Here is a 23,804-nt window from a genome sequence, read left to right on the forward strand (position 1 = left end):
ACGTCCACATAGGACAGCCTGCTTCCCAGTCTTACAGTCCACGGAGGACGCATGGTCACCTCGAGGCCTGCCACCTTCATCACGGCAACGTGGTTACCCTGTGCATCAGCGCAGTGGTGGATTTGAGGAAGAAGTTCAATTTGAGAGACTCAGAGGCTCTGAACCAGAGTCCGGGTGCCTGAGTACAGCCCACAGATGTAGTTTTTTGGGGGCAGGGGGAGGTTGGAGGGCTGCTTACGGGGTGCCTAGTAGTTTGTCATGCTATGGATGTCTTAGGTAGGACACCTGCAGGTGTTTTGAATTCTCTCCTGTATGTGGGCCCAGCAGCCCCATGCGGACTCCCCAGCACCCCCCTGTGGCCACAAGGACTAGGATCTGTAGGTAGGTGCTGATGGCAGGGCTGGGGATTCTGGGTTCTGGGTAGGCTGCGTGTTGTGGGAGGCAAGGAGGTCAGGGGCAGGAATGGGATTGAGGCTGGTTTGGAGGATGACATTGGTTACCGAGGTGCTGGGGAGCCATGCTCAGAGCTGGAGACCCCCAACAGATGGGCCCTGGGCTTAGGCATGGAGTTCCCACCCCAGTTTTATTTTTATACCTTTATGAAGCATTTTTATTGATGTACGTGACACGGACGAATCTCCAGTGTGTTATGCTGAGTGAAGGAAGCCAGCCTCAAGAGGTTACATATACTGGATAATTCCATTTCTGTGACATTCAGGAGAAGGCAACTTTAAAGGAATGGGAAACAGATCAGTGGTTGCCGGGGTGGGGGGAAGGTTGGGGTGGAGGGAGGTATGGGGTTCACTGCAGGGGGGCAGCATGAGGGAGGGAACGTTTTAGGGTGATGGAACTTCTCTGGGTCTTAGCAGTGGTGGTGGTTATATGACTCTGCACTTGACAAAACTCACAGAACTGTACACCAAAAAAGATGAATTCGCCTGAATGTAAATTGAAATATAAATAAAAAATTTAAAAATAAAATGAAGGAGGCATCTTTACCTTTTTGAACAGAAGTGGTATCTCCTTCAGGAATGTGTGAGAGTGTGGGTGTGTGAGTGGAAGAGAAATAAGAGGTATGTGTGGTTCTCGAAGAGACAACGGTCAGAGCCGCTATTCTGAGCCCAGAGAGCTGGAACGGGGTCCCTGGACTTCAGGTAGTCCGTCTCCACGGTTCTGTACACGGCTTGAACTGAAGGCTCTGGTTGCCCAGAAACAGATTGTGGACTTTGAAACAAAAGACCTGATTTGTTTTTTGGTTTGGTTTGGTTTGGTTTTTGGTTCTGTTCTGTTCTATTTTGCTTTTTTTTTTGGTCAGACATTTCCTCCCCAGTGCTGCTGTGGTAGAGAAGAGGGGAGGGAGCTGGTGAGTGAGTCCACACCTAGGGAACCTCTGAGCCTCCCCAGCTCCTGTCCCTCTCCGGTGTTCACAGTTTCCTAAAATTAGAAACATCGCAGAAACACAAAGAGGATGTGGGGTCAGCAGCCCCAGTTGATTCAAGCGTCCCCCTAGTGCCGTGCAGATCAAATGCCCAACTCCTTGGGGCCTCAGTTTCCCCATCTCTGAGAGAAGAGCCTGGAGATTATGAAATTCTCTAACATTCAACAAGAATGTCTCCGGAAGGAAGGAAGGAAACCCACAGCCCCACAGGAATCCGAGGAAGGACTCTGCTTGGGGCTACCTCCCTCATCTCTGTGTCCAAACGCTGACAGGAGTACTGGGGGTCCCCAGCTGGCAAAACGCCTATCAGCCCCCCCACCCCCACCCCCTGCACACTCCTGAGAGAAGAAGGTGAGCAAAGGTGTCAGGCCTGACAAGAGAATTCAGAAGACTTTGTAGGGAAATTGGCTTTTTTCACTGGAAGTCAATGCTTTGGGCCAGGAAATGCTCAGAACCGGCAGCGACTGACAAAAGCTGCCTCTTGTCTGCGAGTGTACCAGCTTTTGAAGAGATAAGAGGCAGGGGCTGGAGTGCAGGCTTCGTGAACACTGACAGGGGAACAGAAGAGCTGCCTCCCACTCTCACCACTCAGAGCATCCAGGCTGCCAGGGCGGGGACGTCAACCCCGCCAGCCCCTCGCTGCTCCCACGGGGTGGGGTGGCCAGGAGACAGGCCCAGGACAAGGAGTGAGCTGCCTCGCGCCTGGAAGTGGCAGTGGCTGTTGCTGGGGTCCCTAGGGGGTGGGTCTGCGGCCCTGGCATCTCGAATGTGCACTGTGGGAGTGTGGAGCTGCTCTAGACTCATCTGTCTGGTGGAGGCAGCCTTGTAATTTTCTGAGAGGTGCAGAGAACAGGATCCCTGGTTCCGCTATACTGGAAAGGAGTTTTGGGGACCAGATCAGCCACACTTCCCAGGGAAGTGTTTTCATTTGTTTGTTTGTTTGTTTTTTAATCAGTTCAGTAGAGTCTGACTCTGTGAAGAAGTTTAGGAATATCTTAAATTATTAGTTTTGCTCACATACTCTTTCTTAGTATTCATATAAGTGATAAATAATTCATGTCTAAAGAAATCTAAAAGAGCTATTTCAGTAAGTACAGAATTAAAATTCTAATTGATAAAAAAACCCAAGAACATACAATGAAAATATCATTGATTTACCATTTCATCATATTAAAAAAATATTAAAATCTCTGACGTCTAAGCATGGGTGATGATGTGGATAAGCAGGAACCTTCTGCACTGCTGGTGTGACTGGGTTTGACCACTTAGGATTATATACAACCTTTTTTAATACTAAAAATTTGAAACAAGATAAATGTTCACTAATTGGAAGTGGTTTATAAAATTGTGGAATGGTCATAAGGTGAAAATAACTAATAGTTAAAATAAATGATGAGTTCACAAATTAATGTTGGATGAAAAAGACACAGAAAGATACATGAAATATTATGCCACTCACGCAAATTTTACAAAATATCCAAGAAATCATATACGATTCATTAAACAAATTTATAGAAACCCAGCAAGAATATATATATGCTCTAAATGTATGAATGTGGTTGCCTCCGGGAAGGGGGTGGGGGAAGAGAACTGGGTTGGGAAGGGATACAAGGGGCACTTCAACTCATCCTTAATGTTTGAATTCTTTCAAGAATAAAGGAAGAGATCTGAAGCATATGTGATGGCGAAGCTTTGTTAAACAATTACAGTACTCCAGGCTCAGGTCTGAGTCTTTGATTCGCTCCCTTATTATTCCCAACAATACTATAGGGTGGTACAATTACCATCCCTTTCTTCAGAAGAGAAAGATGAGACATGCAGAGGTTAGATAGCTCAGCCAAGGTCCCGCTGTGGGCAGAGTCTGGATTTGAAGCCAGGCAGCTTGGCTCCAGGGCCCTGCCCTTAACCACGAAAGACCTGGCATTTGTTATTCAGAGAACTGGGTAAATGGGGTTTGTCTGTGGAACTGTTCTTTGTGCTTTTCTCTATTTTCACTTTGGAATGAAAATTAGAAATAAAGAAATTCTATCCAAACCAAACTAAACCAACCAACCAAGAGTTAAGTGAGAGGAGAGAGTGAGGCTAGATCACTGCTCAGCCAAGGTTTCCTGGGAAGTGGAGGCGGTGGGGGGTGGAATGGGAGGGAGATCTGGGGAGGAGGGAGAAGGCTTGTGAGCTTTAAGATGGGGGACACAGAACATTTGCAGGCTGATGGGAAAAATGATACCCATGATGAAGAGGAAGCGATAACTATACGGGAGATGAGGACGCATGTGCTCCAGGGAACTGACTGAGGAGCAGACACAGAGAGGATGCTCATAGAGGTAGGGGGAGACGTCTGTTTGCCAGCAGGAAGATGTCTGATAACTTTCCTCTCTCAATGAAGTGTAACAGGATGTTAAATTGTAAGTGTTGATTGAGGCACTAAAATAATGGATCTGATATGCTACAGGGAGGTGCTAGACCAGGATGCAGATTTTTGAAGAAATAGTTACATGACTTTTAAACTCCACCCACACTGAGGGATGAAGGAGTAAGGTTGTCAGGATGACGGTGGAAGGATTTCTGAGGCTGGTTCTTTGATTGGGGGGCGGTGGCTGGAGTGGACTGAGACAGTGTACAGGGACACGTCCCCACCTCCACTGGAGAGGTGTTGTGGGTGGGGAGCCTGCCTTTTATCTGAACCCTGTGAGGAAGATTTTAAGAGGTCAACTTTGGGACCCCTGCACATGGGAGATGCCACGGCTGGTGTTTGACTCCCACCTGGGACATTAAACAGCTAAGGATGAGCTGCCCTAGTTGTTGGCAGAGAGGCTGAAGGAGAGGTGGCTCTTTGTGATAGAGATGCCTTTCCAGAACTTGTCAGGATAAAAGACCTGTGACTGTTCCCATGCATAAGATGTGAGCTATGAGAGAGAGACTGAATGTATCAGGGCCCCTCAGCAGACAGGCCTGGAGGTGGACTCCCTGAGGGTTTCTCAGGGCTGTGGAAGGAAGTGAGGGGGCAGATGAGCTGGAGAAGAGCAGGGGACTCCGAACAAAGGAACTGCAGGTGAGACATTCCAGGAACCAGAGCTTTTAGATGAATTCACAGACGCTCCCAGAGAGTCATCTTTAAATGTTGGCAAGGCTCAGAAAGCAGGAGAATTTTCTAGTTCCCTTCTCTCTCCAGCCCCCAAACCCTGTTGGAGTCAGACACAGCATCTAGAAGAGCGGCAGCAGGCAAATGAGTGAGAAAGCAATTAACACGCCCTTCCCGGGGAACTGGCGGCCCGCTGCAGCCCGCCTCGGCCTGATGGAGGGGGAGGAACCAGAACTTCCAACGAAGTTGGAAGCTTTGGCTATTACCTAGTAGCACTACCATGCTAAATATCAAATCAACTGTGTTTGGGGACTTAAAGTGACCAATGGACTTCCTTTTTTTTTTTAATGGAGGTACTGGGGATTGAACCCAGGACCTCATGCATGCAAAGTGCACACTCTACCACTGAGCTACTCCTACCCCCTGTCCAATGGACTTATTATGTAAGAGTCATCAGAAAAGTTATGGGGCAATCCAAGATCTCATTCAGAAGAATTACAACTTGTATCCCAGAGAAGAAATGCAGTTGGCCAGCAGACACAAAAAGATGCTCAACATCACTAATATCAAGGAAATGCAAATAAAAACCACAATGAAACGTCACTTCATACCTATCAGAATGGCTATCATCAAAAAGAACACAGATAACAAATACTGGCAAGCAGGTAGAGAAAAGGGAACCCTCCTACACTGTTGGTGGGAATGTAAATTGGTGCAGCCACTGTGGAAAACAGTATGGAGATTTCTCAAAAAACTCAAAATAGAACTACCATATGACTCAGCAATTCCACTCCTGGGTATATATCTGAAAAAACAAAAACACGAATTTGAAAAGATACATTCACCCCAATGTTCATAATGGCATTATTTACGATCGCCAAGATATAGAAGCAACCTAAGTATCCATCAACAGATGAATGGATAAAGAAAATGTTGTATGTAGATACAATGGAATACTACTCAGCCATAAAAAGGAATGAAATTTTGCCACTTGCAGCAACATGGATGGACTTGAAGGGTGTTCTGCTAAGTGCAATAAGTCAGAAAGAGAAAGACAAATACTGTAAGGTATCACTTGTATATGGAATCTAAAAAAACACAACAAACTAGTGAATATAACAAAAGAGAAAAACAGATATACAGAACAAACTAGGGGTTACCAGTGGGGAGAGGGAAGGGGGAGAGGCAACCTAGGGGTAGGGGATTAAGAGGTACAAACTATTATGTATAAAATAAGCTACAAGGATATACTGTAGAACACGGGGAATATAGTCAATATTTCACAATAACTATAAATGGAGTACAGCCTTTAAAAATTGTGAATCACTATATTGCACACCCATAACATGTTATATTATACATCAACTATACTTCAATAAAAATCAATAAATAAAAATTTAAGGAACAGTGAATGACAAAGATGAAGTTGCATCACTGAATAGAGAAGTAAGAGTTGGAAACATAGACTGAGAATGAAAGAGGGAGAGAAGTCACGGGTTGGGAGTGTTGGAGGTTTGAGAAGCAAGAAGGAGGCACAAAAACATCATTTTTGGTGGGTAGGAAAATGAACTTTCTAGGGAAATGGACAGTATTTAGAGCCCATCTAAGGTTTGTGGTTATGGAATTGAAGTGAGACCAGCAACTATCTGGAGCAGGAGTGGAGAGAGTAGAAATTTGGGGTTAACTGGAGTAGTTTAAGGTTTTACTGAACACGTGGGATGCTGAGAGAAGGTGGCAAAAGATTCGAAAGTATTGGGAAGCATGTGACTATCAAGATAGACCATGACATCAAAGTGGGTAAGGAGAGACTGGGAGTGATGGGAAATCAAAGGCTGGAAGACCTACAGCATTTGAAGAATTATTTAGGTGGAATTAATAAAGTAAGCATACTGGAGGCGGGTAGTTGAAAAATTATAAGACTGATGTTGTTAATAGTGATGACAAATTTCAGGACACGACGGCCGAGGGGGTCATGAATCAAGGGTGGAGGATATGCTCATTTGATCTGAGAAACCTGTATACTGGACAAATCACTCTGGAAGTGAAGTCAGGAATAGGGTTGCCGACAGTGAGTGAAGGGCCATGGCATTCACGAATGGCAGAGAGTAACCTCAGACGGTCCCTGCTGATGATACTCCAGAGCCCAGTGGAGTGGTCACTGGGGCCAGGGTGAGGCAAAAAAAGATGTCAGGGTGAAAAATTTAAGGAGGCACTCAGTCTCAGGTTCATGTAAGTGCAAGATCAGCGCTTGAGATGGAGTGTTTCCTGAAATTCTGTGCCCCAGGCACCTTGCTTGGGGACCCTAGTTCCCGCCCTGGTAGACAGAACCAGAGCGGAAGGCACAAACCCTGCAAGAGGGGAGGAGGTAAGCTTACTCCTCTGCACTGATCTGGAAAATGTCTAACTTACCGTGTGTGGGCTCCTTGAGCAGGGCCTCTGCTTCAGGGCACTCTATGATGACTGTGGGCACTCAGGGAGGACGTGTTGCTGGATCTAACTAGGAAACATCTCGTCTGGTCCAGGATAGCTCAAGATTCTCAGACCATATACTCTGAGTATCTGCTCTGGTGAGCTCCGGCTGTGGCACCTTCAGGATCTACTGCAATGTCCCTGCGGAAGCTGTGTTCTTCCTGTTTGTGCTTCTCCCATCCATGACTAATGACGGTGGGGGGACATGAGCTGGGCCATTCTTGCCCAACAAAGAGTCCTCCACTGGGCAGTCTTTATTCTGGGACTCCCCACCGACTTGGCTGTGACTTTCTCCAAGAGGCACTCTAGCCTGAGGTTCTCCCTCTCTAATCTTCCTTCCTTCCCTTCTCTCTTTTCAAGATGGCAGATCTGCATCACAGTCTGAGTCTCTCCCTGCCAACTCCTCCTTTCATTCTTCATAAATGTTTGCCCCAGTCAATCTCTTGCACATCTAGTTCTGACCTGACATCAGCTCTTGGAGGACCAGAATGGACACAGTGGTCCTTTCCCCATCATGGCAGGGTGCTGAGGGCGTAGTTTGTCTTAGTCTGTAGATTCCCTAGAGAGAGATCCAGGGAGGGGTTTTGAGGACTGGTTGCTGTAGGATATGTTTCAGCTGGCAGGGCAAAGACATCTAGAAGTGCTCTCTATTATTCTTGAAGAGATCCCAGACCAGAGAGGTTTAGAACTTTGTAAAACGTGGTGCAGGCTCTGTCCAAAGACAGGGTAGTGGTTGAGTTAGGTGGATGGCAGTCCATGCATAGGATACCACTGGAATGAAGCCACCAGTTTGACTCCTTATCTTTCTGAGTTCAGTGGAGAACTCTGGCTGCTCATTGATTTCCTTTATAGGGTGGGCAACAAAGGGGAAGCCAGGGAGTTTCTCCCATAGTCCTCTGCTGCTCTGCGTGGCACAAGCCAAGCTCCCTGTTAACTGATGGCCACTTAGTGTAAGGCTATGTGCCAGGAAAAGGCACCATGACAGCTTCTGGGTCAAGTCCCAATCTGGAGAGTCTTGTTGCAAATTGTGGAACGCCACAGTAACCCAATACAGTAAACTGATGGAAAAGGGGGCTGTAGGAGGTTATGGACTTGTCAAGAATATTGTCAGTTTACGAGACGCAGTGAGAAACTGAAACGCAAGCTTGTAATTAAACTTTTATTCATTATAGAGCAGTTTTGAAGGGGAGGCAAGGATCCACTTGGTCCCAAGGCTGTTGTCACCAAAATAAAACCTTCAACAGTGATTTGAGAGGGTGGGAAGAGGAGCCTTAACTGTCTCATCAGTCAGAAGCAAGTCGGTGATAGGTAAGGAGCTAGAAGGGGAGATGACAGTATCACTTCTGGGTGGGACCCTTTGCATACCCCACATAACCTAGGGGAAATGATCCCCTTCCTGCAGAACTTTGCCCAGGAGCCATGGATAGCAAGTCTGCAGATAGGCTGATGGGCACGTGGACAGCATGAGGAAACAGCTTCCTAATTCTGAAGAGGGGGATACCTGAGAGTTTGTCTTAGTTTGTATTCCCCCAAATCAGGAGCTGAGACAAGGATTTGGGAGCAGGTAGTTTATTTCAGAGGTGATGCCAGGAGGCAAAAGTAAAGAAGCAGAGAGAGAATTAGCTAAGGAGGGGAGAAACTCCTCAAAAGCTGGTTAGTGCTGTAGGCAACTGGGCAGGAAAGGGTTAAGGTGAGCCCAGAAAGTCACCTAGGGTACAAAAGGTAAGGGGTATTTACTCCCAGGGTTGTGAAAAACTGGCCCAACAATGGGGGCTCAACTTCCTATGGATTCTCAGAGAAACTTGACTCAGAATTGTTCCTCCATGGCATGGGAGGCTAGGGTATTTATGGATCTTTCAACTCGTGTCTTGTGTTGGTTGAGGACTGTCAAGGATGTCAACATCTCCCCTTCCCTCTGTACTTCTGGGCTGCTGTGCCTGTGTAAGGAAAAGCTCAGTGGCTTTAGAGAAAGCCCTGTGACAAAAAACTACTTAGTTCTATCCAAAGTCAGATGAGGCCAGGAATGTGGCATGAGGCACCAGCAGTATCTGCTATAGGACCCAACAGTAGGATCCAAGCATGGCCTCCCATAGTGGATTTTGGAAGAACTAGCCTCCATCCTGACCACCAAAGTGCTGGTCGTGTCCAGGGAGGGCCCCGCATGTGTTAGATGCTCCTTTGCTTGTGAAGCACAGTGTTACCCACCCAACACTTCTATACATACTCAATGCGGGAGGGGCACAGCATTGCCCGGTGTGAGGACTACCCTGGGACAATGTGTGGCAGGATGGGTTCTCTAATTTTCCCCCCTTTTATTTTTCTGCTTCTTCCAGTGGGCAGAGAGGAAATTTTTTTTTATCTCCATTAAACCTCTTTGGTGGGTTTGGCAGGGCAGAAATCTTTATTCCCATTGTATAGACAAGGAAGGTTGTTCAGAGAGGTCGTAACATGTGAGCAAGAGAAGGTCTGGAATCAAAGTGGGACTTTCTGCCCTCATCCAGAGCTCGGTCCAGAGCACCGTACTGTTAACCGATGAGTTGAGTGTTTCTGTGCGGCTCATTTGCAGACAGCTTCAGCTACCACGTGGTTCTGAGGCTCCCTGTTCTAACTACAAGAAGCATCATTATTCAGCAGGCGCACACACATGCCTTTATATTGCTTTATAATTTGATTAAATCTGTAAGCAAGAGCAGCCACATTTCTAATAATCAATTAACTCAGGTCTGGTCAGGAAGAAAAATGAGTCCTCTTCATGCATACCCCTTTAGAATTTGTTATCTTTGTACAATGAATCATATTGACCAAATTTTATTGTGGTTGTTGGCTTTCTTGTCAGAACTGGTCTTTTAAAGGGGTCAACAGTAGACCCGAACTTCCTTGGTACAGATTCGATGCCCACAGGCAAATCCTGCCTTCCTCTGCCTGAACTCACTTGGATGATGATTCATCTGGGGCTTCTCAGGAGAACACACTTCAGACATATTTCCACTTCAGGGAAAGCATGATCGATTTCCTGGAGACAGAGTGTAGTGCTGATATCTGGGTCCTAGGGAGCATTTATTTGGAGGAAAAGAACTTGGACCTGTCATCAGAGATGAAGATGGAAGCTGGCACCCTAGTCCATACTGTAGGGGTTCTATCTGAGCAGACTTAGTGACTTTTAGTCAATGTGCAAGAAAGACTCAAAAATCCATAGTTTAGGTTCCCCTTTTGCACCAACTTCAACTTCTCTGTAATTTATTACTGTTGCCAGAGGGATCTTTACAAAGCATGAATTTTTGCCAGCCCAGCCTCCTTTCATTTGTTAACGGTGCATTAACTTTTTTTGTGTGTGTGGTGGGGTGGACAGCTACAGAGGGGTGGGAAGAGGCAATTGACTGCAGTCCTGCTGGAGCTGTCAATCAAAATGCCCCTCCCTTTTCTTGCTAGAGCTAGGCCAATCAGATGCTCTTTCCTTGGACCCTGGATCCTAACTGGACACCCTCAAGGAAAAAAGAGGGAACAACTGGTTCTGGCTCTATGAAGAGATTGTCTGTTGGCTGCTGTACTTGCTGATTGCTCAGCATTTAATTCCATTCTGAGCTTCCCCATAGCCTTCAAGTAAATTCTTTTTATGCTGGAATGGGTTTCTGTTGCTTATAACCAAATAACACCTGCTGACACAGAAACTGATACATGGAGACTGGTATTACTGTTAATAGAGCTTAAAGTGTGGCATTGGCCAAGATGAGATGGGGTCAGACACTGAGAATCTCCTATCCCCAGGTCTGAATTTTGAAATTCCTATTATGCTTTTATCTGTAGTCTATTATATCTAGAGACTCGGACCCCCTACTTCTTGCAGCAGGAGTTGAAGGACCTTGATAGAAAAACCTCTAGAATTTTGTGAGGTGTGGGCTACTTCTTGCAGACTTAGTAAAGACACACACAAAAAGACAAACTTGGCCTAAACGGGCCCATATGAAAGCAGAAAGGGAGGCCTTTTCTGCCTATGACCAGCAACCCGAGATCTTATAGTCATGCCTTGAAGAATGTGAAAAAAGCAAATTTCTTTCCCAAGCTAATATTGGTGGAGAAAAGACAGGGAGGTTGGAGACAGTGGTGTGCTGGAGACAGCTTGTACTGACTCGAGTCAACGTCTCTTCCCAGTTCTGCCTTCAGAGATGTCACATCAGTAGCTTGACATGGGCCATGGTGGGAGTATTTACATCAGAAAAATCAGAAAGTGCTACAAATCAGGGATTTCCTTTTTTCTCCTGAAGAGCTAATTGTTAAACATTTACCAGCATACTGATTATTCTAATAGAATACAGACTGGGGTAGGCGCAGGTGAGCTGTGCCTCTATACTCAAGCCAGCTGTTTTTCAATAATATCTATAGATGGTGGCTGCCTGAGGCCAGAAGGCAGGCAATTCACCTGAGGGGTGAAGGAGGGCAAAACGTCTATTGCTAAAAGACAGTGATATCCAGTCCTAATTTTGATCGAAGGACCATAACCCAACAAGATCTATTGAGTTGGTACAATGCTAGAGCTAGAAATCATGCTAGTGTTTTAAGGGAGTTGTATGGCCAGAGAAATTTCAGTCCAGGGAGATAATGGCCCATGACTGCTCAAACCTGAAGACAGTTTCCAGGGCTCACTGATAACCAATGGCAAGTGCAGTAAGCTGTCCATTCCTCTGAAGAAATTTCTTCCCAGGGCTCCTGTCTCATGAGAGAGTAGAACAGTGGATGAGGAATTCTCCCAGAAGCAGGACCAAGATATCTTTCCACTGTCAAGGCAAGCAGTCCGTGCTCCAGGGTATCCTGTGGACTAGCACTTCTGAATGTGTTTTCCTTTTCTAAATAGAGATATTTTTTGAAGTTAGTATGTTTTATCTTCTACTGTCATCTATGGGATGGCTAACTGTTGGGTACTGGGCCATGAGGGAGCTACCTTTGGACTGATTAAGAAGAAAGAATTTAACTCATTGAATGAATATTGTGGATTTACTTTGACACTGTTCTAGGTGCTGGGGATACATTTGTGAGCAAGCAGAGTCCTTGCCCTCACAGAGCTTACCTTCTAGTGGGGAAGACAGGCAATGAGCAAGTACCTATGTGACATCCCAGAGGGTGATCAGTGCTAGATGTGGCTGGTCATTACATAGGTTGGTCCGGGAATAACTGAAGAAAGTATAGGAGTGAGTTGTGTGGATGTAACAGCTGAGGGAAAAGCAAGTTCCATGGGCCTTTGCCCTGAGGCAAGATGTGCCTGGTGTATTTAAGGAGCAGCAAGGAGGGCAGTGTGGCTGAGGTACAGAGAGTTGGGGAGAGATGAGGAGAGGAGAAAGGGCCAGATTACACAAAACCATTGTAATGACGTTGACTTGGAGTGTGTAGAAGCCAAGGGTGGGTTTTGAGCTCTGGCTGGTATTTGCGAGTAGACTGCTGGGGACAAGAGTAGCAATGAGGGACACGTTGGAACTTTATGGAAATAACACTGGTGAGAGATGGTGGTTACTTTGATAAAGCTGATAGTTGAAATTTCCCTTTCTTTCGAATTTTCTCTTCTATTACCCACTACCGAACTCCTCTTCCTTTTACAACTCAGCTCAGATAATCCAAGTCCAAGGTAGAAATGCTAAAATTCAAAGCAGCAGATGGTAACTACTTCTGTGAAGATGCAGAATCTAACCTAAGCTATTCAAAATGTTTAACTTGTGAGATGTGACACACACATAGAAACATGCATTAGACATATATGTTTAGCTTAATACATGGTTATAAAGACAACACTCAGAAAGAGAACCACCTAGCTGGGAAATTAGAGCATTGCCCAAGACACAGTCACAAAGACATAGTCCTTCCCCCTATCGGTAACCTCCACCCTGACTTTTATGGACTCACTGTTGCTCTTCTTTATGCATTCCTAAACAATATATTCAACTTTGCCTGTTTTGGGACCTCATAAAATTAAGTAGTATATATAGTTTGGTGTCTGGCTTCTTTCACTCAATGTTAATATTTCTAAGAAGCATCTAGATGTGTATGAGGCTATAACTCATCCATTCTCATTACTTCATAAAATTACGTTTAAAAAATGTACCACAATTTATTAATTTATTCTACTGCTGGTGGACATTAGTTTTTTTACTAATTTGGGTCTATTATGAACAATGATGGTAAGAAATCTTGTTCATGTCTCCCAGAGCATGTTAATAAAAATCTCCTCTGAATATTAGACTTTTGCTGGATATAAGTGTTTTATATATTTTATCCATTCTATAAATTTGCATTTTCACTCTTTTTGATGATGTATTTTAATGAATTTATTTTCTAAATTTTAATGTAGTTGAGTTTATCAGCCTTTTTTTTACTCCACGATCATGTAGATAGATAGTTTTCTGTATTAAAAGCTTTATAGATTTGCCTTTCACATTTAGGTTCACCTGCAATCGATTTTAAGTACAGTTTTAGGCCATCATTTTCTGCTTCTGCCTCTGTCTTCACATACTTGTCCTCTCTCTCTTTCTCTGTGTCTTCACACGGCATCCTCTTCTCTGTATGTCTAAGTTCACATTTTCCTCATGTTTTAGGACACCAGTCATTGGATTAGGACCTACTTTAACCCAGTATGACTGCATCCTACTTTGATTACATCTGCAAAGACTTTATTCCCAATAAGGTCACATTCCCAGGTACCAAGGGTTAGGAATTATCTTTTGGAGGGACACAATTCAACTCACAATCTGGGGCAAAACATGTAACAAGAATATTTTTGAAATATCTTCTAATATCATCTACTTAATAAAATTAGTTTGATGGTTGGGTATGTTTAATTCTTCTACATAACACTGTAAAAGTAGGCCAGTCCCCAAGCTTTCTGTCTACTCAGCCATCTTATAAACACTTGGGCAAGCATCCTCTCAGATGGCATTTTCATTGACTGCATGAGATTTAACTGTTGAAGAAGCTGTACAGTCAATATGTGTCCGCTCTGGTCCAGTGGAACTAGGGGGGAAGAGCCATTTGGTTGAAGTCATTGTTAAGATACCAACCAGGCATCCAGAGAATAGCTGATTTGTACTGGGTCAGCCCGTACCTTCAGATATTCTATCATTATCTTATTAACCTGTATCTGTGGGTGCTTGCAAACCCCAACAAGCATTCTGAAAGCCTCTTTGGCCTCTGATGGGCCAACTGTGACAGAGAAAGGAGAGTAAGAAAATCTGTGTCCATGACGCATGTAAGGTAAACCAGTCTCTAGGCTTTGTAATTATATAAATAGGAAATCTTATGAAGCCATCAAATACGTATCAATGAATTGACCTGATCCTTGTCATTGTGGCAGAGAATGTCCCAAGAGGTACTAGAAAATCATGGCTGTCATTAGATCCGTTATGTCCTACATTGTCACTCGAACTTTACTCTCCTTCATCTTAACACCTGCTCCATGCCTTTGGCCTGAATACCATCCCCTGACAACTCTTGCTCCATTCACTGCATCAATCCAGTTAATCTTTGGGGGCTTAACTCCCATTACAGAGTTAGAGCAATGTCTGTCATGTAATAGGTACTTAATAACTTTTGTAGGATGAATTAAAGAAACTATTGGCCGTAACTTTTATCTTCCAATCATTTTCTCAAAATGTCCCTTTTCTTTTGATTTTATAATTATGGCGTCATGGTCCAAGAGAAATGTGAAAATCTTCCTCTTCAAAGTCTGTGAGATGTGAAACAGGCTCTGGAATACATTCAAAAGTTGCCTCTTGGCTACACGGCAGAAAGGTTTAGCCACTGCAGTTTCAGAAGAGAGTGTTTTTGTCATCTAAGTTGGTACAGGGTCCCACTGAGTTCTACAACATGAAATGCAAGGGCTGCAGAGAGAATCTGTTCTATATGCCACCACCATGGGGAAAGAGGTTCACAGGGGAAAGAGTTTGGCTCAGGTCAGCCAGGCAAGCAGTGGAAGAGTTAGGATTAGAACAAGTTCCCAGGACCATACTCCTTCCTGCCCACCCAGCCATAAGCACAAACTGCAAAATATCAGGAACCCTGAAAGTGAAGATGTGATTTATGACACGTCAGTATTACATAATTTTTAAAAATGATGCTTTAACATGTAACATTGGCTTTGACATACCTTTAAAAATATTAATTTTAATGGATATCTCAAAGGACTTTCATGACATAGACCACAGATGTTACCTTGGGCTGGAGCAATGGTGTGGCAGCTCTCAACATGCAGTCATGCAAAATCCTAAATAACACTGCCAATCTCAGTGTGGTGTTTCACAGAGGACTAGTTGGGACCTTCAGCAACATCCTTGCCATATATCTTTGGAAGGTCTGGTCCTGAGATGTTGGTCTTGGTAAATAGGAGCTCTGGTCACAATCAAAATCAAAAGGACTAGGGTTATTTTCTGGAAAGCAAGGTAACCCATCATCTGATACTGAAATTTAAAAGGGAAATTACAGTGGAGATGTCCTTGCCTTCTGACTCCTGTTGGTGTGTGAGGGCTTCTCCAAAGGTGGGTACCAACTGCATTCCCTGTCCAGTTCTGACAGTGTGACCAGTGGCATGCATTGGTGAGGTGGTAGGTAAGCTGTCACAGAGCAGAAGGACACATCAGAACTGGATATGCCCATGCTAAAGCGTCCTCACTAGGGACTACTGGCTTCCTTACTGACAGCGTCACCTTCATTTTGCATTGAGCTAGGTGTGTGCATGTTGAGTTGATCACTGAGGCCTCTAGTGACACTGTCGTAGGATGGTGGGAAAGATGTGACAGATGTACTTGCAGATTTGTCTGGGAGCACACCATTTTCATTTGGCATGAATGCAGCAAAGCCTTCATCTGGGAGTGACACAGCCTCCTCCTCAGCCCTGGGTACACCTAGAGGGTTGGAGATGGTCAGGGAGCGGTGCAGCACATAGCTCCGATAGGCCTTTTGGATAATAGTGGCTGAAATGTCTTCTTGCTTCCACCGGAGCGTGGTTGCTATTGGTTCATAGGATGCTTTTGAAAGATTAGTTGCCATAAATTTCTCCTCCATATTTGACTTCAAAGAATCCAACTCCCCAGATTCTCCCAGGACATTCTTGGTAAAGGCAAACAGGATGTCCAAACAGTGGATCTTATCTCCAGGGACCAAAGGCAAGTCCATCTGGATTAACGTGTTGCAGTTAGGTTTGGGGATTCTCAGGGGGCCAGAGAGGGCGTCTGCAAAGTCTGAGAGGGCAGAGAAGGTAATGAACTGGGTGGCCTCTGGGTCGAACTTTTCCCAAGTCTCATAGAACATGTCAAAGTCATCCTCGCTCAGGGGCTCCGTGCTCTCCTCCGTGGCCACATTGAAGTTCTCCAGAATCACGGCGATGTACATGTTGACCACAATGAGGAAGGAGATGATGATGTAGGTGGTGAAGAAGAGGATGCCCAAGGCTGGGTTCCCACAGTCCCCTCTGACGCCGTTGTTGACCACATTGGGGTCGCAGTAGGGGGGCCCCGTGTTGAGGATGGGGCTGAGGAGACCGTCCCAGCCGGCCGACGTGGTGATCTGGAAGAGGCACAGCATGCTGTTGGCGAAGGTCTGGAAGTTGAACATGTCGTCGATGCCAGCCTCCCACTTGACGTAAGCGAAGTTGGCCATGCCGAAGATGGAGTAGATGAACATGACGAGGAAGAGCAGCAGCCCGATGTTGAAGAGGGCAGGCAGGGACATCATGAGGGCGAAGAGCAGCGTGCGGATGCCCTTGGCCCCGCGGATCAGCCGGAGGATGCGGCCGATTCGGGCCAGGCGGATGACTCGGAAGAGCGTTGGGGAGAATAAATTTCCAAGCGATGTAAGAATTGCAGAAAACACCAGGCCTTTAAAAAGTGAGGGGAAATGATCTAATTAGTACTTCCAACCATCTGACAAAGTAGGCTGTCATCACCCGCCCCCCACTCTGTATCGACCTCCATCTGAGAATCTGTATTCAAGGACTCTGGGTCCTCTGAGCCTGGCACGGGGGTTGGCATAAAGTAGGGGTTTAGTAAGTGTCGACGGCATAAACCCTCTCTCCCTCAAGGCTCACCCTTCCTAACATTTTCTTATCTTTCCCCCCATCCAGATATCTTAGTCCACCTCCATGATCAGAACCCTACCTTCTGCAGCCTAGTTCGGCTGGAAGTGACTACACCCTAGTCCACATGCACATAGAACTTTGTTTCTGCCTGTGACACAGACCCTGCTCTTCCCTAAGAATTCAGCCTTTAGGTCGTGCCTTCTCTTCCACCCCAGTCCTGTGCTTGTGAAGGCCGGGACCCCCTATGATTCATCTCCCTATCTCCTACTGTGAAGATTGACTTAGTTCCTGGCATATGGTCCTGTAGATAATTGTACAGAGCCTAGTATTAATTATAAGGGGCCCGAGGAGTTGGGCAACTTGCTGACAACTGAAGCAGAATGGCTTTAATGGCCAGCTGTCTACATAATGGCTTTTATTTGTTTCTTTCATTTCCAGCTGTGTTTGAACTCTGTGTTAGGGCCTGGAGATCGGCTTGTTTAGGGTCAGTTACAGAACCCCCACTACCCGAACTATGAATAAGGTTGGAGAGATGGAGAATGTATACGCCTTCCTATATGATATCTAACTTGAAGGTTTGTGAAGCTTGGTCTTGGGGGCCTGCGGAGCCCTGTTAAGACCACCAAAGATTAGGCAGGACCTTTAGATCACACAGGATTCAGAACCTCTCTGGACAAATGGTGAACGGTATGGTAGCAAGAAGGGTAGGGTGGCTCTCTCTCCTTGCAGGGCTCCCTTGACCCTCTTTCCCTACTTGTCTTTGTTGTGTGAACGTGGGTGGTCACAGTATTACGTTGGAAGGAGGGAGGAAATGGGAGGAGAATTGGGAAATAATTATAATTTTGTATTATGAAATCTTTACGAAAGCCCCTCTCTTAAAGTCCAGAGTCTTCATACTTGTAATGTTTACTCAGTACATATCTTATTGGTGGCAAGGAAGAAAAGGGGAGAGGGAGGGAGGGCAGGAGCATGGTTGGTGGGTTTTTGCAATTGTTTTCAAGCTGTCTCTGTGAGTGATTTCTGCCCATGAAGGGTTTTGCTGTGTAGGTCATAGGAACTGGTAGTTAAGGTGTCCCCATGATAGAATGGAGTACTTTAAGAAATATTTCATGTCTATAGTATTGACATGGGAAGTCACTTAAGCAAGCTCCCTTTTCTAATATAAAACCAAAAATGGCCTTTAGAGTCTCTCACTTTGGAAGGCAAACAAACAATCAAAACAAACTTCCTACAAAAAAAAAAAAACACCCACAAAAACCCCACAGCAGCAGTAGGAAAATAAAACAAAACAAAAAAACAAAACCAAATTTAAGCACCTCCCCCCAAACAAACACGTCCCCCAGGGCTGTGTTTCAGCCCCAGGACAGGGAGATTAAGTGCTGCCACGCTGCATTAGATGCTATTAGCTCTTGATGGTAAATCAACGGAAAATGAAATCCACAGCTATGCCCTGACAGGAAAAGTAAGCAGGTCGTGATACAACAGGACAGGATATATTTATGATGCAAAGTAAAGCTGGTGTGCTGGGATTTGGCCTTTATAGGGCCAAACTTTGGCTAAGCCACATGAAGGCCAGGAACAGTCTCCTGGTTGTTGGTGGGAGGCTGTTAGTTTATTAAAAAGAACATTATTAGCCAGGTCTAAATTCAGCTCCAAACTATATGACTTGGGATAACTTTCTTAATCTCTGAGGCTCAGTATTAAATGTTTAAAATGAGTATAGTAATATTCCTTCACAGGGTTTCTGTGAAGGTCCATGGATCCCAGGCCAGTCCTCAGAACTCAGCTAGCATTCAATTACGGTGGCTCCATCCCCAACTTTAGTCTCTGACTCCATTCATTTTCTCTGAACACCACTGGCCCCCAAATACTGGACCTGTCATTCAACCACACCCAGACTAGGTCATAATAGCATTGATCTCTTGGCACTGGTCCCTTGACTTTTCTGTCACTCATATTCCCTAAGTGGACAGTTACACAGAGATTTAATTCCAGACCCTTGACTCAAGAATCTCCTTTGAACAATGTCCTCCCAGTCTTTCCTCACTCTTCTGGCAACCACCTCCTTTTCCAGAAAGCATTTTATGACTCACCTCACACCACACCACCCACTCTCTGCTTTGAAGGACATAAAGATAAGACCCACTGGAAACTCCATCATCTTAGGTTCTTTGGTGAGTGATTGTTTCTTTTCAGGCCCCAAAGTTCTGGCGATGGCGGTGCACACAATAGTTGCCTGAATACACTTCATGGCAGCGTGGAGAAGGTCAGTGGAACTTCTCCATTTCACTGAGAGGCCTGGGGGCATTTTAAATCTGCTGCTCTTGCGAAGGAGCAAATACTGGGCTCCTCTAACATACAACATGCGTTTTTGTAAAACTTTGTTAGTTGTCCCCTTGGATTTGAAAGAGCAGCCAAAACAACCCCAAGCAGAGGCTGGGCATCCCCACCACATGTGATGCCCACTTACTCATAATGGAGAGGATGACAACGATGAAGTCAAACACATTCCAGCCATTGGTGAAGTAATAATGCCTCAAGGCGAATATCTTCATGACACACTCGCCCGTGAAGACGGCCACAAAGAACTGGTTGATTTTGTTCAGGACTTTTGTCTTTTCTTCACTCTGCTCATCAGTCTCCACCATCATGGTGATCATGTTGAGGCAGATAAGGACCATGACGATGATGTCAAAAGTCTGCCTGGTCACGATGTCAAAGACAAAACCCTGGTACTTGTTCTGAGGAAACAAGACATGGTACATCAGGCCTTTCTACCAACATAATAAACAGGCATCTGGAAAGGCTGTGTTCTTCATAGATGGGTTTTTACAGTCTGTCTCTTTTGCCTCCCTCACACTCCACATCCAAGCAGAAGCTGAGTTCTGTCCTTACCTCTCCCCAAATCTCATTCTTAGTTGATTCTACCTCATTGCTTCAATTCAAGTCCTCATCGCCTCTCCTGGCCCCATGAGGTCACCAGGCACTTTGTCCTTGTCCATGCTCTTCTCTCTACTTGCAATGCCTTTCTGCTCCTTCTCTTGGCCATCTAAATTCCAATAGCCCTTGTCACCGAAAAGAACACAAGTAACAAATGTGGGCAAGGATATGGAGAAAAGGGAACCCTCCTACACTGTTGGTGGGAATGTAAATTGGTGAAGCCACTATGGAAAACAATATGGAGGTTTATCAAAAAACTAAAAACAGAATTACCATATAACCCAGAAATTCCACTCCTGGGTATATATCCAAAAAAAACCACAAAAAACAAAAACACTAATTCGAAAAGATACATGCACCCCAATGTTCATACTAGCATTATTTATAATCGCCAAGATATGGAAACAACCTAAGTGTCCATCAGATGAACTGATAAAGATGATGTAGTATATATGTAAATGGTATAGTACTCAGCCATAAAAATGAATGCCATTTGCAGCAACATGGATGGACTTGGAGGCTGTTCTGCTAAGTGAAATAAGTCATACACAAAAAGACAAATACTGTATGATATCACTTATATATTGAATCTAAAAAATATAACAAACTAGCAAATATAAAAAAAAAAGAAGCAGACTCACAGATATAGAGAACAAACTAATGGTTGCTTACCAGTTTGGGAGGGAGGGACAGTATAGGGATGGGAGAGTGGGAGGTACTAACTACTGGGTGTAAGATAGGCTCAAGGATGTATTATACAACACAGGTAACAGAGCTAATATTTTGTATTAACTGTAAATGGAAAGTAATCTTTAAAAACTGTATAATGAATCAGTCAATCCCAATAATCCTTGAGTAATCCATCTCTCTTAAGCTCCACTTCCTCCAGGGAAGTCTTCCTTAATCACATCACACCACATCTATCTGTCCCTTCTTTGGGCTCCCACAGCCTTCACAGTCAGTCTTGAGTTCTAGCATTTCAGGCATGCTTCTCTTCTTTTTCTACGAGACAATGAGCTCTTTGAGGATGGAGCCATGTCTTATTTAACTCTGTGTTCCTGTAGTGCACGAACTGCATAGAGCAAGAGTTCAAGAACTGCTTGAAAAATTATTGATTCGAGGGTAAAATCAACTGTAATGATTCACCTTATTGTTCTGCAAATGTTCTCTTTATTTCTGGGACTGTGCAGGTGTCCAAACAAACACAGGTACAGGGCATGGAGTCAGGTCTTGGTTGTTTGCATTCTTGTAATGAGGTAGAATGGTCCGGACAACACAGAGATCATTTCTATTTGGCTATTTTTTTATGGTGTTTAAAAAAGAATTCCTTAGTATGGCCCTCTAGTCATTCCTGTGCTGTTAGCATCTAACATCTGCTCTGTGAGTTCTTAATTCCAAACTCACCCTCCACCCTCACCTTCTCTTGGACACTTCTGAACTCTGAAACTCACCTGCTTTGATTCTGCAAAACTCTCCTCCTACTCAGTGGCTGCTTATTCTCCCCACCCCATAGACTCTAGGGCTGAGGGACAGGCCTGAGGTCCCTCTATTCCCCACTGTCACTCCCAGATCTTTGCTCCTCCTGTGTCTTGTAAAACCCTTCCTCCTTTGATGTCTGTGTCATCGAATTAGCCCACCTTTGCCTCCTTTTCCTTGCTGCCTCTTAACAACCTCCTGGTCCCTTTGCTTCACTACTCATGAGTGAGGCTCTTGGCCACTCTCGGTTATTACTTCTCACTTCATTAGCTATGTCTCTAATGACTGAGTTTTCCTAACTTCAAGAAAAGTCTTCCTGAACCTCACATCTCCCTCCAGCTACCACCCTACTCCTCTCCCCACTTCCACAGTTAAATTTCTTGAAAGAGTTGTGTGCAGTCACTATTTCCCATTCACTCCTCAACCAACTCCAACACAGTTCTTGTCCCCATCCTGCCATTGAAATGGTCCTTATTAAGATCACTCATAACCTCCGTGATACAAAATCCTCAAACCCTTGTTTGGTGTGGCTTACCACCCCTCCCACTGAAACTCTCCTTTCTTGGTTCCCATCAGGCCTTACTTCTCTGGTTCTTTGCTTGCCTTCTTGGATGCTCTTTTTTGAGTCTCCTTTATTCAACCTTTAGATGTTAGAGCTCCTCAAGGCTCAGTACTCGGTATCCTTTGCTCCTCACCCATTCTTTCTCCCTCAGTGATCTCTCCAGCCTGTGAATTAATATCTGTGTGATTTTTGCTAATTTTTTTTCCTGTGTCACTGGACTGTCATCTCTGTGAGGGCAGGAACTTTGTCCATCTTACTCTCTGCTCTATCCCTAGTGTCTGCACGGTACCTGGCATGCAATAGATGCTCAACAGATAGATGAACAAATGGATGACGGAATGGACAGCTCTGAATTACCTACACCTCAAATGAAACTATAAAGCCACTCCAGTCAGTTGATTAAATATACTTCTGGACAACAGGCACTTGCTGAACGTGTACCATATGCTGGGCTCTGCATGAGTGCTTGTGACGGAGAGAGGACCCTGTTACGAGTCTCACCAGGGAGCTCCGAGGAGCTGCAAAGCAGGCGGAGGGGAGAAGGGCTGTGACAGAGGCTGGTTCCTGCTTTCTGCTTCATGGTAGAGATGGGTTGCTACCCTGCAGGGTTAGAGCAAAGACTCAGACCCCAGTGGGCTTGGCTCCAGGCATAACTGCTGGCTCACGTCTTTTCTGGGATGGTGAGGCAGATTGCAGAGCCACTAATAGCTTTCATTTCATCACTGAAAATGGTGAAAAAAAATTAGAGGCCCATTCATGGCCATGTGACTTCTAATTACATAGAGTAGGCGACGGTTACTAAGATCTGGGCATCGAGTTTGCCCTGGATCTTCAGCTGCTGGGGATGGAGCAGCTTGCTGGCTGCTCTTGGCTTAGCCTGTGGGCAGGGATCACTTCTTTGCAACCCTCAGTGCTCCCAGAGATGATGAAGTGGGTGAATGATGATGTGATATTCTACAGCCTATTATTTTCCTATAAAGTGGAGTATGTGAAACCTGCTTTTAGTGATTTCTATAGCAGGGAATGGTATAGAATAAAATTTACCAGTCTCATGGAAGGCAGGCTAAGACTTCATTCATAGCAAAGATTAAGCCTTAGTCTTTGCTACAAATGAAGCATAAGATTTAGAATTTGGACTTCACCTTTGGCAAGGAGTACTATGTACACGCCTGTATTGGGGGTCCCTGTGTCACCTGAGGTTGGCCCTGCCGTGAGCTGGAACCAGTGCGCCTGTGGAATACAGTCCTACAGCCTGTGCTCAGCTTACCTGAGCAGCTCGACCCATTGGGACCCCTCAGGGAAGAAGGTGGGTATTCCTGTGCCAATAACCTGGTGAAATGGAAGCTGGACCTGGGAAGGTGTGTTTTAGGTGGGAATTCATCTTTTTGCTTGGGTTTCTTTCTTGGCTCTGGACTTTGTGGAAGACAGATGATCAGGCTTGTCTCATGGGGTGGTGGGTGCCAAGATGCTGCCTGCCATATGGATGCCATCCAGGAGTCAGGATGGACAAAGGCTGTGTGCCCTGGAGAGCAGCCATGTACAACTGTTGCTTGGGCCCTGCTCTGCTAGCTTCCCTTTTGGCATCCCGAAGCCTCAAAGTCTCATTTAAATGTTTCAGGCTTGCCTCAGTTATGCTAAGGGGAACAAAGGAAAGAATGTTTGCCCTGCTTGGACCAGAATATTAAGGAGAGAGCCATGTTCCTACAGTAAAGCCGGTATAGAGTTGATAGCTAATTAGTAATATACCACCCCAACTCCCATCCAAAAGAATGGATAATCTCAGGAA

The 23,804-nt window shown here is 45.1% G+C and overlaps 1 protein-coding gene across 1 annotated transcript in view; it reads right to left on the reverse strand.

Moving 5' to 3' along the window:
• Nucleotides 1-15,099: 15,099 nt before the first annotated feature.
• The window catches only part of SCN10A (sodium voltage-gated channel alpha subunit 10), a 77,195-nt gene continuing 68,490 nt past the window's right edge, over nt 15,100-23,804 (reverse strand). Inside the window, 3 exon segments of the mRNA XM_072941026.1 lie at nt 15,100-15,356; nt 15,465-16,840; nt 19,511-19,781. Of these exon segments, the coding sequence (XP_072797127.1) occupies nt 15,636-16,840; nt 19,511-19,781 (1,476 nt within the window). The 3' untranslated portion in view covers nt 15,100-15,356; nt 15,465-15,635.

This window comes from Vicugna pacos, chromosome 17 (genome assembly GCF_048564905.1).
Source record: "Vicugna pacos chromosome 17, VicPac4, whole genome shotgun sequence".
Classification (NCBI taxonomy): Eukaryota; Metazoa; Chordata; class Mammalia; order Artiodactyla; family Camelidae; genus Vicugna; species Vicugna pacos.